The sequence below is a fragment of the Miscanthus floridulus genome, chromosome 4 (genome assembly GCF_019320115.1).
Source record: "Miscanthus floridulus cultivar M001 chromosome 4, ASM1932011v1, whole genome shotgun sequence".
NCBI lineage: Eukaryota > Viridiplantae > Streptophyta > Magnoliopsida > Poales > Poaceae > Miscanthus > Miscanthus floridulus.
This window is the reverse complement of record NC_089583.1, coordinates 26,478,694-26,492,565: the sequence shown is the minus strand read 5'-3', so window position 1 is coordinate 26,492,565 and position 13,872 is coordinate 26,478,694. Positions and strand designations below refer to the sequence as shown.

The 13,872-nt window shown below is 45.5% G+C and overlaps 1 protein-coding gene and 1 pseudogene across 1 annotated transcript; both read right to left on the bottom strand.

The window, feature by feature from the left end:
* Positions 1-506: 506 nt before the first annotated feature.
* LOC136548283 (probable LRR receptor-like serine/threonine-protein kinase At3g47570) lies at positions 507-8,826 on the bottom strand (annotated as a pseudogene).
* On the bottom strand, positions 3,012-4,885 carry LOC136551203 (uncharacterized). Its single transcript, XM_066542780.1, has 3 exons — positions 4,777-4,885; positions 4,155-4,262; positions 3,012-3,338 (listed from the first exon to the last, which is right to left on the bottom strand). The coding sequence occupies exons 2-3, from the start codon at positions 4,239-4,241 to the stop codon at positions 3,102-3,104; spliced, it is 324 nt and encodes a 107-aa protein (XP_066398877.1). The 5' UTR covers positions 4,242-4,262; positions 4,777-4,885; the 3' UTR covers positions 3,012-3,101.
* Positions 8,827-13,872: the final 5,046 nt, after the last annotated feature.

Below are 13,872 nucleotides of genomic sequence, written 5' to 3'. Positions count from 1 at the left end.
CGGCGGCGATGGATTTTGATTTCTTACGTGTCGGCACAGAGCTTGGTTTCTTTGCATTGGCTGACTATGATACACTCGCAGCTCACGCTCTGTGACTATAATATATGCTTGCTGCCTGTTGTGTCGTCTTCGTAGTCTATGCTGGAGACTGCAGTTTGCGACCAAGGTTCAAGCTGGAATGGACCGTTGGTTTGCAATTTGCAATTAGGCCTTGTTTGCATGCACGTGTATCCACTTCAATCCACATGATATGTTGGACTAGATGAAATGGAACTTAGTTTAGTTCTACTCTAATCCACTTCAATATATATGGATTGAGATAAATAAATGTGCATCCAAACAAAGCCTTAGAATGACCAGGTGACGTGGGTTGATATATTAATAAAAAGAGATATTACAGCTGGAAAAAGAGACGCAAATATATAATATAGACTTCAACAATACATTTAGAGAAACATGATAGTATAAGGTAGTGGTGATTAATATGAACTAATAACACCACTTTATTATTGAGTAAAAATATATTTATCTCTGCTAGCATGCATCTCTGCAGCAACATCATTCATTGACAGTCGCTCCCTGCGCAATTGCTTTGAACAAAGGACACCAAGCTGAATGACGGCCGCCAAACATTCCCTAGTTCTTGTTATATGCCTTGTATCATTGCTATTGTTTACTCCATCATGCAGCCATATGTTGGAATCTGCTATCTCCATAACCTTGTTAGGAAGAGCTGCATCGACATAATAATGCAAGCTTATGCTATCTCTAAACATATCATCGGTCGGACTCTTCCCAGTGAACATCTCGATCAAAGTGATGCCAAGACTAAACACATCTCCAGAAGTTGACACCGCAAGCCCTTCTCCATATTCTGTAGTGAAATGAAATATGAGGATACATAAGTATATATGTATAAAACTCAAAGACTACTTGATGTGCGTCTTACTACTAGTAATTGGATAATGCTATTGGAGCTTCCACACTAGTGCTCACAAGGCTAGACATAACTAAAAATAAATTCGAGATGTTCTCTCAAAAATAATATGCATTTGATATATTGTGCTTTCTAAAAATATACACCTCTCCCATTATAAGAACATTCTTAAATGACTATTTCTATCTTGTATATTTAAATTACCAACATATGACATTGCGAAAACTAACTTAACACAACCCCTCATCTTCATCAAAATTATCCATAACGCCAACATAAAAATTTACATATAGTAATAACCATTAAAATTTGCTTCTGAATTACGCACTTGTACTGTTATTATAAACATTTTAAAGTAATCCTGAGTCTGAATCTAATAGCATACATCTATTTTTTTTAAACTGTCTAAAAATTAGCCGTATATATTTTCCAAGTTATCCACTTATGGTATAAAGGCATGATGTGTCTCACTATGCAGGCGATAGGTACATGTTTGAGGGAAGCATTGAATATGCCCGTTTTCATGTCCAACGCATAGCGGAAGCTAAGATTCAAACTAAAGGCAAACATATGAGCAAATGGGAAAGAGCAAAGATAAGCAATTTTATTGAGCTCTAACCCAATTATCCATGAATTTCTGACTTATTTTTTAACCACGCTGAAGCACATATTGATTAGCTAATAGGGATATATTCTATTATTTGTAGCATGAAACAGAAAAAAAGCTTGAGTTAACTGGAGCAATATATCCAATGGAACCTCTTATTCCTGTGGTGCTACTGGAATTCACAGGATGGTTGCTTGGTGCTTCATCTAGAACTCTAGCAATGCCAAAATCTCCTACACGAGCTCTTATGTCCTGATTGAGAAGAATGTTACTTGGCTTGAGATCACAATGGATGATCGATGGCTGGCAACCGTTGTGAAGATAGTCCAAAGCATCCACAATATCCATGGCGATATCCAACCTATGTGACAGGCTGAGTGCTCCTAGTCCATTTTGGCCTTCTAAATTTGAGTGGATCCATCTATCTAAGCTGCCATTAGCCATGAACTCGAAGACTAGTGCTCTGAAGTCTTGACCCTGGTGGTTGATGCTAGAACAACATGTAATGATCTTTAGAAGGCATCGGTGCCTCACTCTTCTTAGTGCCTCACATTCAGCCTGGAAGCTTTTGTAGGATCCTAATTGCTGGATATTAAACACCTTAACGGCGACAACAATGGCTTGATTTTCTAGTGAGCCCTTGTATACTGTACCATATCTTCCCTTTCCAAGCACATTTGCTTTAGAAAATCCATCTATTACTTTGAATATATCATTGTACGGAACTATTGGAAGCTCTATCTCTGCAAACTGTGGTGGCAAATCTTTCTTCGGTGCTGCCTTGGACTTTCTGTGGTAAAATCCAGCCCAAACCAGAAAAAGTAAGATGGGACTTCCTATTTTGGGATTGTTATTAGAAGAAACTTGGGTATGCCTTTGCTATTCTTTCTTGCATGAAAGCTTGAGCATTTTGACAGATGGAGCTGTGGTATCGCCCCGCACAATGCATTGTTACCAACAATTCACTACCGGACTCCCGGCCTTTGCCGAGAGCCCAAAGCTCTCGGCAAAGACGAGTTGACGCTCGGCAAACTATTTGCCGAGAGCAGCTCTCGGCAAAGAGCCGTCGGCAAAGGATTCTTTACCGAGAGTCCCTCTCGGCAAAATATTTATCGAGAGTAATGGCAAGGCTCTCGGCAAACTCTAGCTCTCGACAAACTGGCACGCCCTAGTAACGGCCAAACGACCGCTAACGGTGTGACAGCTTCTTTGCCGAGAGCGACCGTCGGCAAAGAACTTCTTTGCCGTGAGCGACCGTCGGCAAAGAATTGTTAAAAAAAAAGATTTGCGGCCGAGGTGGTTTTAAAAAAAAAATAGGTTTGCCGAGAGCCGACCACCAAGCTCTCGGCAAAGAGGCAGATTTACCGAGAGCCCTACTCTCGGCAAAGAGTCTAGAGAGCATTTTTTATTTTTGTTTATATTTCTAGCTTCAACAACACATATTTCACAAATATAACACATCATCCACATCACATATATCACAAATATGTCATCCACATCACATGTCTCACATTATAATCCATCTAAACATCTCAAATCCAACAACACATGTCCATCTCAAAGTGCTAAGTTCATCTCACACAAGTTCATGTCACAAAGTGCTAATACATGATGAAGAACAACAGGCTCACCCCCAAGGCTCCCACCCTCCCGACGGCGGCTGCTGCTGCGGCGGAAGGTGTGGATACGGCTGGTACCCCGACCCTCCCGACGGCTGCTGATGCGGAGGAAGTTGTGGATACGGTTGGTGCCACGACCCTCCCGACGGCGGCTGCTCAGGCACATCATTCGAACCTGCCGATTGATTTTGCACAAAGGAGAAGAAAAATTAGTAATTATAGTAATACTAAGGCATATAATTGTAATCTAAGCGTAGACAAGTCAAAATTTGCAGAACTAGGTATAAAATTGTAATCTAAGCCTAGACACATCAAAATTTCGGCAGCACCTCCCCTGCATGGTGGGGTTTCCAAAACCTGCAAGAAAACCAACGGCACGATGGCCGCCCACCACATATCAACGGCACGATCGCCGGCACACATATATATCAACGGCACGAAGGCCTCCCATCACATATCAACGGCACGATGGCCGACATGCACAGTAAAGAGCTTTTGTTAGAGAAGTTGAACTCACGTATGAGTAAGGTGGGTATGGGTAAGGCGGTGGAGGAGCGAACAGCTCTAGTGGCGCTGGACGACCCATCGTGACACCAAGACTTGCCACGTACTGAGCCAAGGCGTCAAACCTCGCCTGCTCGGCCTCCCACCTCTGTCGCTCGGCCTCCCACTCCCTCTGTCGCTCTTCCTCCACCCTAGCCTTATGCTCCTCGAGCGCATGCACCTGGGCCTATAATTTTTCACCGCATTGTGTATCCGGAGAACAACAGGAAGGTACTGTCGAAACTCTGTCTCGGATCGGAGCAGACCATAGAAACTAACACCATCTGCGCATCCTCGGGCTGTCCAAAAAAACGTGGACAATTCGAAACAGATATGGTTATTGATATGCAAAGATCTGCATATTTCTAACCGTATCTCTTTCGAACGGGAGACACCTAACTGGGTTACGTGGAGATACATGACCAGGACAAAGAAAGAGTGGTTATACCTTAGGTGGCGGTGAAGTCAGGCTAGCGGGGCCATGGCGGGTCGGTGCAGTGGCGAGGCGACGCGGTGCGGGCAGACCTGTGGACATCGGGGTACTCCGACTCGGCTCCTGCAAAAAGAAAGAAAGAAGCAAAATAACGTCAACTCAAAAATTCGGCAGCATCTCCCCTGAACGGTGAGGTTTCCAAACCTGAAAGAAAACCACGGCACGATGGCCGACAACCACATATATATCAAGGAACCACATGCAGTTTAATTATAAACTACTACTACTCTAACTACTACAACTACTACTACACTAACTACTACTACCACTACTAATACCACTACTACAACTACTAACTACTACTAATACCACTACTAATACCACTACTACAACTACTAACTACTACTAACACTACTACAACTACTACTCTAACTAATGCAACTACTACTACACTAACTACTACTACCACTACTACAACTACTAACTACTAACTACTACTACCACTACTACTACCACTACTACAACTACTAACTACTACTACAACTACTAACTACTGACTACTACCACTACCACTAGTACTACTTAGACTACTACTACAACTACTAACTACTACTACCACTAATACTACTTAGTATACCTTGTTCCTCTCCGCGGCGAGGGCGAGGGCGAGGCCGATGGTGAGGACGAGGCTGAGGGCGAGGCCAACGGTGAGGACGAGGCCGAGGGCGAGTCGAGGCACGCGCGAGGGCGAGTTAGGGCGGGCGCGAGGACGAGCCCGAGGGCGAGGAGAGGAGGGGCGCGGGCGAGGACGAGGGCGAGTCGGGGCGCGCGCGAGGGCGAGTCAGGGCGCGGGCGAGGACGAGCCCGAGGGCGAGGACGAGGAGGGGCGCGCGTGGCGGGGCGGGTGAGGAGGGGCGCGGCCGGCGCCGGGGCGTGGCATGGATGGGGCTGGGCGGGCTGGACGGCCGTGGAGGGCACGACCAGCGGGCGCGGCCGCCGCGGCGCGCGCGGCCGTGCGTGGCGGGGCTGGGGCGGGCCGGCCGCTGCCGCCGGCGCGCGCGGGCGGACATGGCAGGATGGGGTGGGCTGGCCGGGCTGGGGCGAGCCGGAGCGGGCTTGTGTGGCTGCAGCGGCGAGGGGGCTCGGTCGACGGCGAGGCTCGCGGCGGCGGCACACCGAGCTGGGCGGTGCTCCTCGCGGCGGCGGCTGTGTGAGTGTGTGCGTGAAGAGTGAGAGAGATAAGGCGCCGAAACGATTAAGTGTCTGAAGCCACTTTGCCGAGAGCCAGATTCGGGAGGCTCTCGGCAAACCTTCCCCCTTTGCCGAGAGCCCCCAGATCCGGCTCTCGGTAAAGTTATTTTTTTTTCAAATTTCGTTCGAATTTTTTAACTAGCTAACTGCACAAAAAAATATTAAAAAAAATAAAAATTATTATTTGCCGAGAGTAGCTCTCGGCAAACTGAACAAAAAATGATATTTCTAAAAAAAATTTAAATCTTTCCCGAGAGCAGCTCTCGGCAAACCTCTTCGCCGAGAGCCAGATCTCGGCAAACCATTGATCCAGGCCAGGTAAAAAAATAGAAATATGCGCCGAGAGCGGGCCCAGTTGCTCTCGGCAAAGAGCCTTTGCCGAGAGCAATCCCCTGAAGCTCTCGGCAAATAATATCCAAAAAAAATTAATAAACAGCAAACGGCTCCGGAAAAATACGAAATTTTGCCGTGTTACAACTTATGCTCTCTAATGGCTATACAAAAAGTTTGGAACTCCAAAACTAATTCGACCGTGACATTGTTTGAAAATCCTAATGGATCCTTCTCAACTTTATGAAACTTATTCGGAGATGTCTCAGATTGTAAGAATCATACGCAACCACTTGTGCGAAATATTTTCAATTTTTTACCACAGCCTCCAAGTGTGATACCATGACTTCATTGCAAATATCACAATTTTCTGACTTCGTTTCCTTTTTTAAGAATTTTTAAATCGTTGGGCGACAAATGTTCGTGGTCTTCGATTCGTAAAATAAAAGGTGAAAAAAATGTCAACAAGATGTTATTTGCCCTCAATAATGCATAAATAGCATGAATATCATTTTCTACTTAATTTTTTCCCATGTTTAAATCAATCGTTGTTCAAATTTTAATCGATTAAAAAACTCCTTGAAATGCAATTAATTAATTATATATAGCAAATAATTACAAAAATACACAAAATTTTAATATTGAGTACAACCTGTAGTATGTCTATAGAGAAAAAAGTTTGGAGCATATGAAAGAAAAAATAATTTAATTGGAGAGAGTTAGGAGAAGAGAAACACATGCACATGAAATATAGAAACCACATTTGCCGAGAGTCTGCGAGGGGCTCTCGGCAAATATTTGCCGAGACCGGCGCTCGGCAAAGAGTTTTGCCGAGAGCAGTAACGGAGGGGCTCTCGGCAAAGCGGTGACGCCGTCAGGGCAGGTCACGGCTATGGGCCCGCGGCAATGTTTTACCGAGAGCCTGATTTTGCCGAGAGCGTGGCCTACGGCAAAGGACCGTTTTGCCGACGGGCATTCTTTGCCGAGCGCGGCTCTCGGCAAAACGGCCCACTTCGCCGAGAGCTGTTGCTTGCCGAGATGCAGGCCCACGGCAATCCTGTCACTTGCCGACGGCCGGTGTTTGCCGAGAGCCGCGCTCGGCAAACGTTTTCTTTGCCGAGAGCCCGCGTTTTTGCTCTAGGCAAAAATCTCGGATCTCGGCAAAGGACGTTTTTCCGGTAGTGATTGATAGTCCAGTCAAATTTTTGAAAACTCCTCCTTTTGGTACTTCACCTTGCAAACTGTTGTAGGACAAATCTAGACAAAGCAGCGATGTTGAATTACCTAAAAGCTCAGGGATTGTTCCAGATAAATTGTTGTGGCCAAGGTACAACTCCTGTAGGTTGGTAAGGGTAGCCAGATTGCCAGGGATGCTTCCATCTAGTTTGTTGTCCATCAAATTAAGTACAGTCAAGCCTGCCATGTTCTTGAACGTAGCAGATATATTTCCTTGGAACGAGTTGCCATCCATTGAGAGGATTTCCATGACCCTGCAGTTGCCAATAGTATCAGGTATCTCACCTGACAGTTTGTTTCTCCATAGGAAGAGCTGTTCAAGATGTACCAAACTACCAACTTCTAACGGAAGTGGTCCCTCCAGCATGTTGTTGGACAGATCCAGAAACATTGTGATCGATGGCAGCTCCATAATTTGGTTAGGAATCAAGCGAGTAAGGTTGTTATATGACAGATCTCGGGTTAAAAGTTTGCTCAAGTTTCCAATGGTCGGTGGAATTGGCCCCTCCAAGCTGTTGCCTTCTGCAAAAAGTTTAAGTAGGCTAGAAAGGTTCCTGATGGAGGATGGTAGATGTCCTAATAGGTAGTTTGATCCGAGGCCTAGCACCTGCAATCGTGTAAGCTTCCCGATGCTTTCAGGAATGACCCCAGTGAGTAAGTTTTCACGAAAATCAAGCCACTCAAGACCTTCCAAATTTCCTATATCTGGTGGGATGGCACCGGATATGTTGGTGTTGGCAATTTGCAGCCGCTGGAGATTAGTAGACAGATTAACCAACAGACCTGGCAGCTTCCCTGAAAATTTGTTCGATCCAATGGCCAGTTTCTTTAATCTGCTACAATTCACCAAAGAATCAATAAATTCCCACTCTTCCTCGTTGTTTGCTTCTAAGATGTTATCTTCCAGAGCAAACACTTCAAGTTGTTGCAATCTGCCCAATTCAGCAGGAACAACTCCAGTAAAATTATTAACTCCCAAGTCAAGAAGCTGGAGCCTGGAGAGGTTGGTTAGCGATGGCGGAAGAGCTCCAGTAAATCGGTTTCCTGCAATCCCAAACAGTTGGATGCTCGGAAGGCTTTTCCCCAGGTCAGATGGTAGATGGCCATGGAGCTGGTTTAAAGCCGCATAAAAGATATAAAGAGATGACAGGTTGAATAGGGAAGGAGGGAGCCGACCGGAGAGATTATTAAGGGTGAGCCGAAGGAAACCGAGATACGGATTGTTCCCGATGCCTGCAGGGATCGATCCCTCAAGATAGTTGTCTGCCAAGGATAGCATGGTCAGCCGGGAAAGGTTCGTAAGAGAAGACGGGATAGTTCCGGTGATGCTGTTGTTTGACAGCTGTAGAACTGAGAGCGATGGCATGTTGCCAATCTCAGCTGGGATGATTTCCTGAACTCCCATGTTGCTGGAGATGTGCATGTCACGGAGGCTGATGCAGCGGCTAATGTTGCTCGGGATGACGCCGGTGAGCATGTTGAAGCCGAGGTGAAGGCGTCGGAGGCGCCTGAGGGAGCCGATGCTGGGAGGGATCTCTCCCTGCAGCCCGTTGGAGCTCAGGTCGAGCAAGAGCAGGAAAGTGAGGTTACCGATAGCAGGGGAGATGGTGCCGGCGAGCCCCTGGGAGCTGAGGTCCAGAGCTACCACCCTCCACCGGTGCCTCCTGCCGCAGGTGACGCCCTCCCAGCTGCAGTAGCTGGTGCTCTGGTTCCACGAGTCCAGGACGCCAGAGTGGCGGGAGATCTTGGCCTTGAAAGCCACAAGAGCTCCCTCGTCACCATTATGGTTTGGCAAGGAAGCGGTAGCGGTTGCACTTGCACAGTTGGTTGCTATGGCGGTGAGCAGCAAAAGCAGCTGGAGGAACATCATAGCTAGGCTGCTAGGTGCGGAGGGATTTGAGCCAGTACAGAGAATGGTCTCCTTGCCTCTGGTAGCTAGTAGCATTGTGCGCTCAGGAAGTCAAGGGTTTCATAAATAGCATGCAGAGTGCGTCAACACTTCACAACTTGGGCAGCTGTGCTTGTGCTCTATGCACGCGCGTGCCATTATTCCATCAAGTAGCAAGTCCAGTCCAAAAGGTAGTATTGATTAGTCAAATTCTGTTTATGGGTCATTCGCCAAGTCCATTTCTCCACTAAATGAGTTGGTTAGCGGAACCTTTCCTCCATCAGATATACTAGAAAAATGTCAGCGTTGCTAAGGGACATATAGTTTATAGTCCAATCATCCAGACGACCGTGTGCGGTGAAAAGGGTTCTTTGTACTATAGGTTATAGTATGGATTCATTTTTGTTTTTTTATATAAAATGATATACATGGTTTCCTGGACAAAAATAACCAATTTTTGTAAATTTTGTGTGAAAGTTTTTTATTGCCGATAAATATCTGATATATCCGATATTTCTATTTATCGGTGACCACCGAGATTTTAAAAATACCCGTAGAGAAAACCCTGGTAGCGGGTGCTCTAGTTCCACGAGTCCAGTCCAGCACGCCGGAGTGGCAGGGGATCTTGGCCTTGAAATCAAGAAGAGTTAGGGCCTGTTTGCTTGAACTTATCAGCCGGCTTATCAGCTAGAATCTATAGTATTTTTTTCTCACAACAAAACAGCTTCAGCCGGCTAGCCGTACAGGGCGTTACCTCGCGGCCCGTGGATGAAGATGAGGAAGCAGTTGCACGCTTAGTTGTGGTGGTGGAGAGCACTAACAGTAACAGCTGGAGGAGGCGGCATCTGCTTGTGAAGAGCAGCATGGCTGCTAAAGTCTTTGAGCCACAGCAGAGATACTGGATTTACTGATCCAGCTGCAGTTTCATATGAAGGGAGTACCGAGATGGGTTCAAGTTTCTTCAGTCAAAAGCGATTGGTTACCGGTGTGTTCAAGCCAATATTTCAGATGTGTTCAAGTCAATATTTCAGGACAGCTCTATATATCATTATCACAGACCGGGGAAATAAGCACTAACGGGTCTAAAACGGTGTTCTGGAACTGATGACCATTGTCTTTGTTGGGTACTGGTGCGGAAACAGTCATATGTCGAAACAAAGGGAAAGGCGGCTCCACTCCACTCCCCAACGGATCTAGCACGGTCTGCGAACTCTGAAGTTGATGCCTGTCGACGACCTCAAGATAGACCGACAGTCTTGGGTATGTAGGGGTGGGGGGAAAATCATCATGTGCTGAGTGTTTGATGATTATTTTTACTAAGAAATATGTTAGGATTAATTAAAGTAGCATCAATATTTGCGTGACACTTTTTTTTGGAGGCCGTATGAATGGCACATGTTTATAAAATTAATTCTGCAAGAGCCTATGACATATGGGCCCCTTGCACTAATACAGAAATAGTTTTTTTTTGGCTGACGTCTAGTTTTTTTTTTCATAGACGATTCATAAAGAGTAGGAGTCAATAGAAAGAGAAGAGTGGGCCCATGGTTATGAACCATCAGTGCAGGTAGGTTTAAGAAAACCACAAAGGGTAAATCACTACCGCTAGTGTAAAATATATATATACTGACAGTTAGCTTAAGTGTGACCCCAAGTGTAGATCTAGGATTTACACGGGCAGTTTTTGTAACACCCTAAAATTTACATTATTTTAAAATAGGAGAAAATAATTTAATTATGCATTTTTGTGAGCATTTATTAGAAAAAAATAATAACTTTGTAAAAAATTAAAATCAAATATAGGTCTACATACATGTCTATGCACTCTTGCTGCTGCATATTATTTTTGAATTGTGTGGTTTGAAATCAAACTTCAAATTGATTTGAATTTATATTTCAAAATTGGTTTGGAAAATTAGAAAAGGAAAATGATTTTATCTCCCCTCCCTTGCTTTCGGCCTCATGGCCCAGTCGCCAGCCCGCTCTTCCTCACCACAGGCCCCGCGCCTCTCTCTCGCTCTTGGGCCGCCTCGCTCCACTTGTTTCCTCTCGCGTCCTAGGAAAGCAAGCCGCAGCCAGCGCAGTCGCCCGCGCCCTTTCCCCTCTCGCCTGTCGCTGACAACCCGGGCCCACTTGTCAGCCACGTGTCTTCCACCTCGCGCTCATGTCCGAGCCGGCCACGACTCCAGCCGAGAGACCGCGTTCGCCCCGACTCCGCCCCGATGTGCGTGCACCGCAAGCCTCACCACCCTTGTAAGTAGCAATCGCGCCCGCGCCGCCTCCTCATAGAAGTCGCGAGCCAGCCGTACGACTCCGAGCCCTAGCAGAGCCATAGAAGATCCGCCGCCGAGGGTGATTCGCCGCTCCACCGCTCCTCCGCCGCCGCGACTGCATCTCCGAGCTCCGCAAGAAGGTGAGTAACCTGCGGGTGTCTCTCATGCCCTCTCCCTTGCCTTCTGTGTTTGTATCCGCGTCACCGTTGATCTCCGGCGAACTCGATCCGCCATACCGAGCTCTAGCTCATCCCCGTGCCGTCGTAGTCCCTTATGATCCCCTAGATGGATTCACAGTGCCTTCCTCTTGTTTCCCGTCCTTTTCCCGTGTCGATAGTGGTCAGAGCCGTCGTATCGACGAGCACCGGCAAATTCTGCCCATGGCGCCACTGTCCCTATCAACGCCGATGATAGCACTCTCTCTCACCCGCCCGATCCAATCCGCACCATCCAATCCTGATCCAACGGTCCAGATCTTAAGATACCCCTTCGCCTGTTGTTTTTGCAAAAAGGCCCTTACAATTATTTGGATCTTAACCCGCCGTCCCTAAACTTTTGTTAAAGAGCCCCTGTCTTTTCTTCAAATTGTATCCATAGTCCCTGGTTTGGTTTAAAATCAGATTTTAATTATTTTAAATTCGAAAATCAAGTTTTATCTATTTACAAAACTGCCACTACCTTTTGTAGGCTATAAAATCTTCGTTTTAACTCCGATTTGATCCGTTCAACATGCGTTAGGTTTGTAATTCCATAATCTACATGTTCATACTACTGTTAAGTATGTTTTCAACTTTTAAAATTAAAGGTTAGATTTAATCTATTATTTTGCTAAAGGAAATCTTATTTAATTCATAACTTCTTCGTTTTAGCTCCGATTTTTGTGATCTTTGCGTCTGTATGTTCGTAGTGAGAGGTAAATTCGTTTTATAAACTTTTCATCTTGATTTTATGCTAATCGGTGTACTGTTCTAATCTATAGCTTTTGTTTGCTATGCATGATTGCTTCTGGATACTTGTATGTTGTTGTGATTATCGAGTATAGATGGTGAGCAATTCATGGGTGAACAAGAGTACTACTTTGACGAGCAGGATCAACAGGAGCACTGTGTTCAAGGCAAGTATAGCATGGGATTATCCTTGTTTCCTATCAACTTTAATACATTTAATCCATGTTGCATGTCTCACTTTGATAGGGATTTCCTAGAATTGAACTTATATCTTGTCTCCTATGGGATATACATTGGGTAGCTTTGCTAGTGCTCAACTAAACCATGATCTTGTAACTTGACTAATGGTAAATACAATAAACGTTAAAACATGACTTTTTAGCAACTTGGAAACAGAGGGCTGGAGTGTTTAGCTACTTTCTAAATGCTTCAGATTCCTCTCCTTAAGGACTTATCTGTAAGCGAACATCCGGGACTTACAGTACAGCTGTGAGGGCTACATGGCTCTGGCTTTAGCTCAGTATGAGGACATTTTATAGCTTGTTAGCGGTTACATTTATTGACGTAAGAATGACTTGAAAAATCGGGTATAGGACAACCTCTACTCTTATGTGTATAGCCGCTATGAAATTGTGCCATTTGACAGGGGGTTCCTATATCTGTTTGCCAAGTGAATCTAATGGCCCTAACTTGTTAGATGAACATTTGAAGGGCTTCATAGTGACCCCTGCCTGCTCACCTTGAAAGTGTTTTGGGAGTAATTAACCCGGGCATATGGGTATCACGACTCACAGTGAAAATGTACAACCTCTGCAGAGTGTAAAACTGGTATATCAGCCGTGCTCACGGTCACGAGCGGCCTTAGACCCTTATGGAATAGTGGATCACTAAGAATTATTTGTTTATGCTATTCATTATTCATGTTTACATTGATCATGTGTTTTACTTTAGGATTGAAATAACTTGTTGCTACTCTTATGCTAAAATTATAACAACTAAAAGCTGAATGTTGTTAAACCTGTGTCAAGCCTGTTGAGCCTCATGAACCCCATGTTACACTGGTTGAGTACGACATGTACTTACGCTTGTTTATTTTCATTATTTGGATAAAAATTCCAGATGGGTAACATATGGCTATGGTAATGACGACTTTTCTGAGGATTACTAGACTTGTGGTCAACCAGTTGACGTCCTTGTGATATGGAGCTTCCGCGAGAGATTTTTCTTTATACTTCCGCTATATTTATGTGAAGACTCTGTCTTATTATTTGTGATGTAATAAACACTTATGATGATACTATTTATAATTTGTCGGCTTATGTATGTGACTGATCTCTAGGCACACATAAGATTTTCCCTCATTTCTCTTTCCCATCCATGCTTGAAGCCGTTGGTGAAGCTGTTTTGCTAAACAGTTTTTTCAAAACAGCTCAGCTTCACCTAAAAAGTTGCTCATGAAGCTGTTTAAAAAAATAGCTTTACTAGTGAAGCTGAGCTGTGTCAAACCTGGGCCTAGCCCATTTGCCTATTGGATCTGCTGGGTACTAGCCCAAGTTGTGGTGCCGAGTGCTCGCTCCCTCTCTCGCCACTTGGCGGTCGATCGCTCGGTGATGCAGCGACGCCGAGCTCCAGCGGCCGGCGCAAGATGATGGCGACCTGTGCCTGGCGGCAGGCTCTCATGGATGTGCAAGACGGTGACTGCAACTTGCCTCATGTGGCCATGGAGCAAGGAGAGGAGCGAGCGGCGGTAGGGAGCGGAGTTGGAGGAGCACTGCTGCCGGTGCCGGCGGCCAGGGATGGACGAAGAG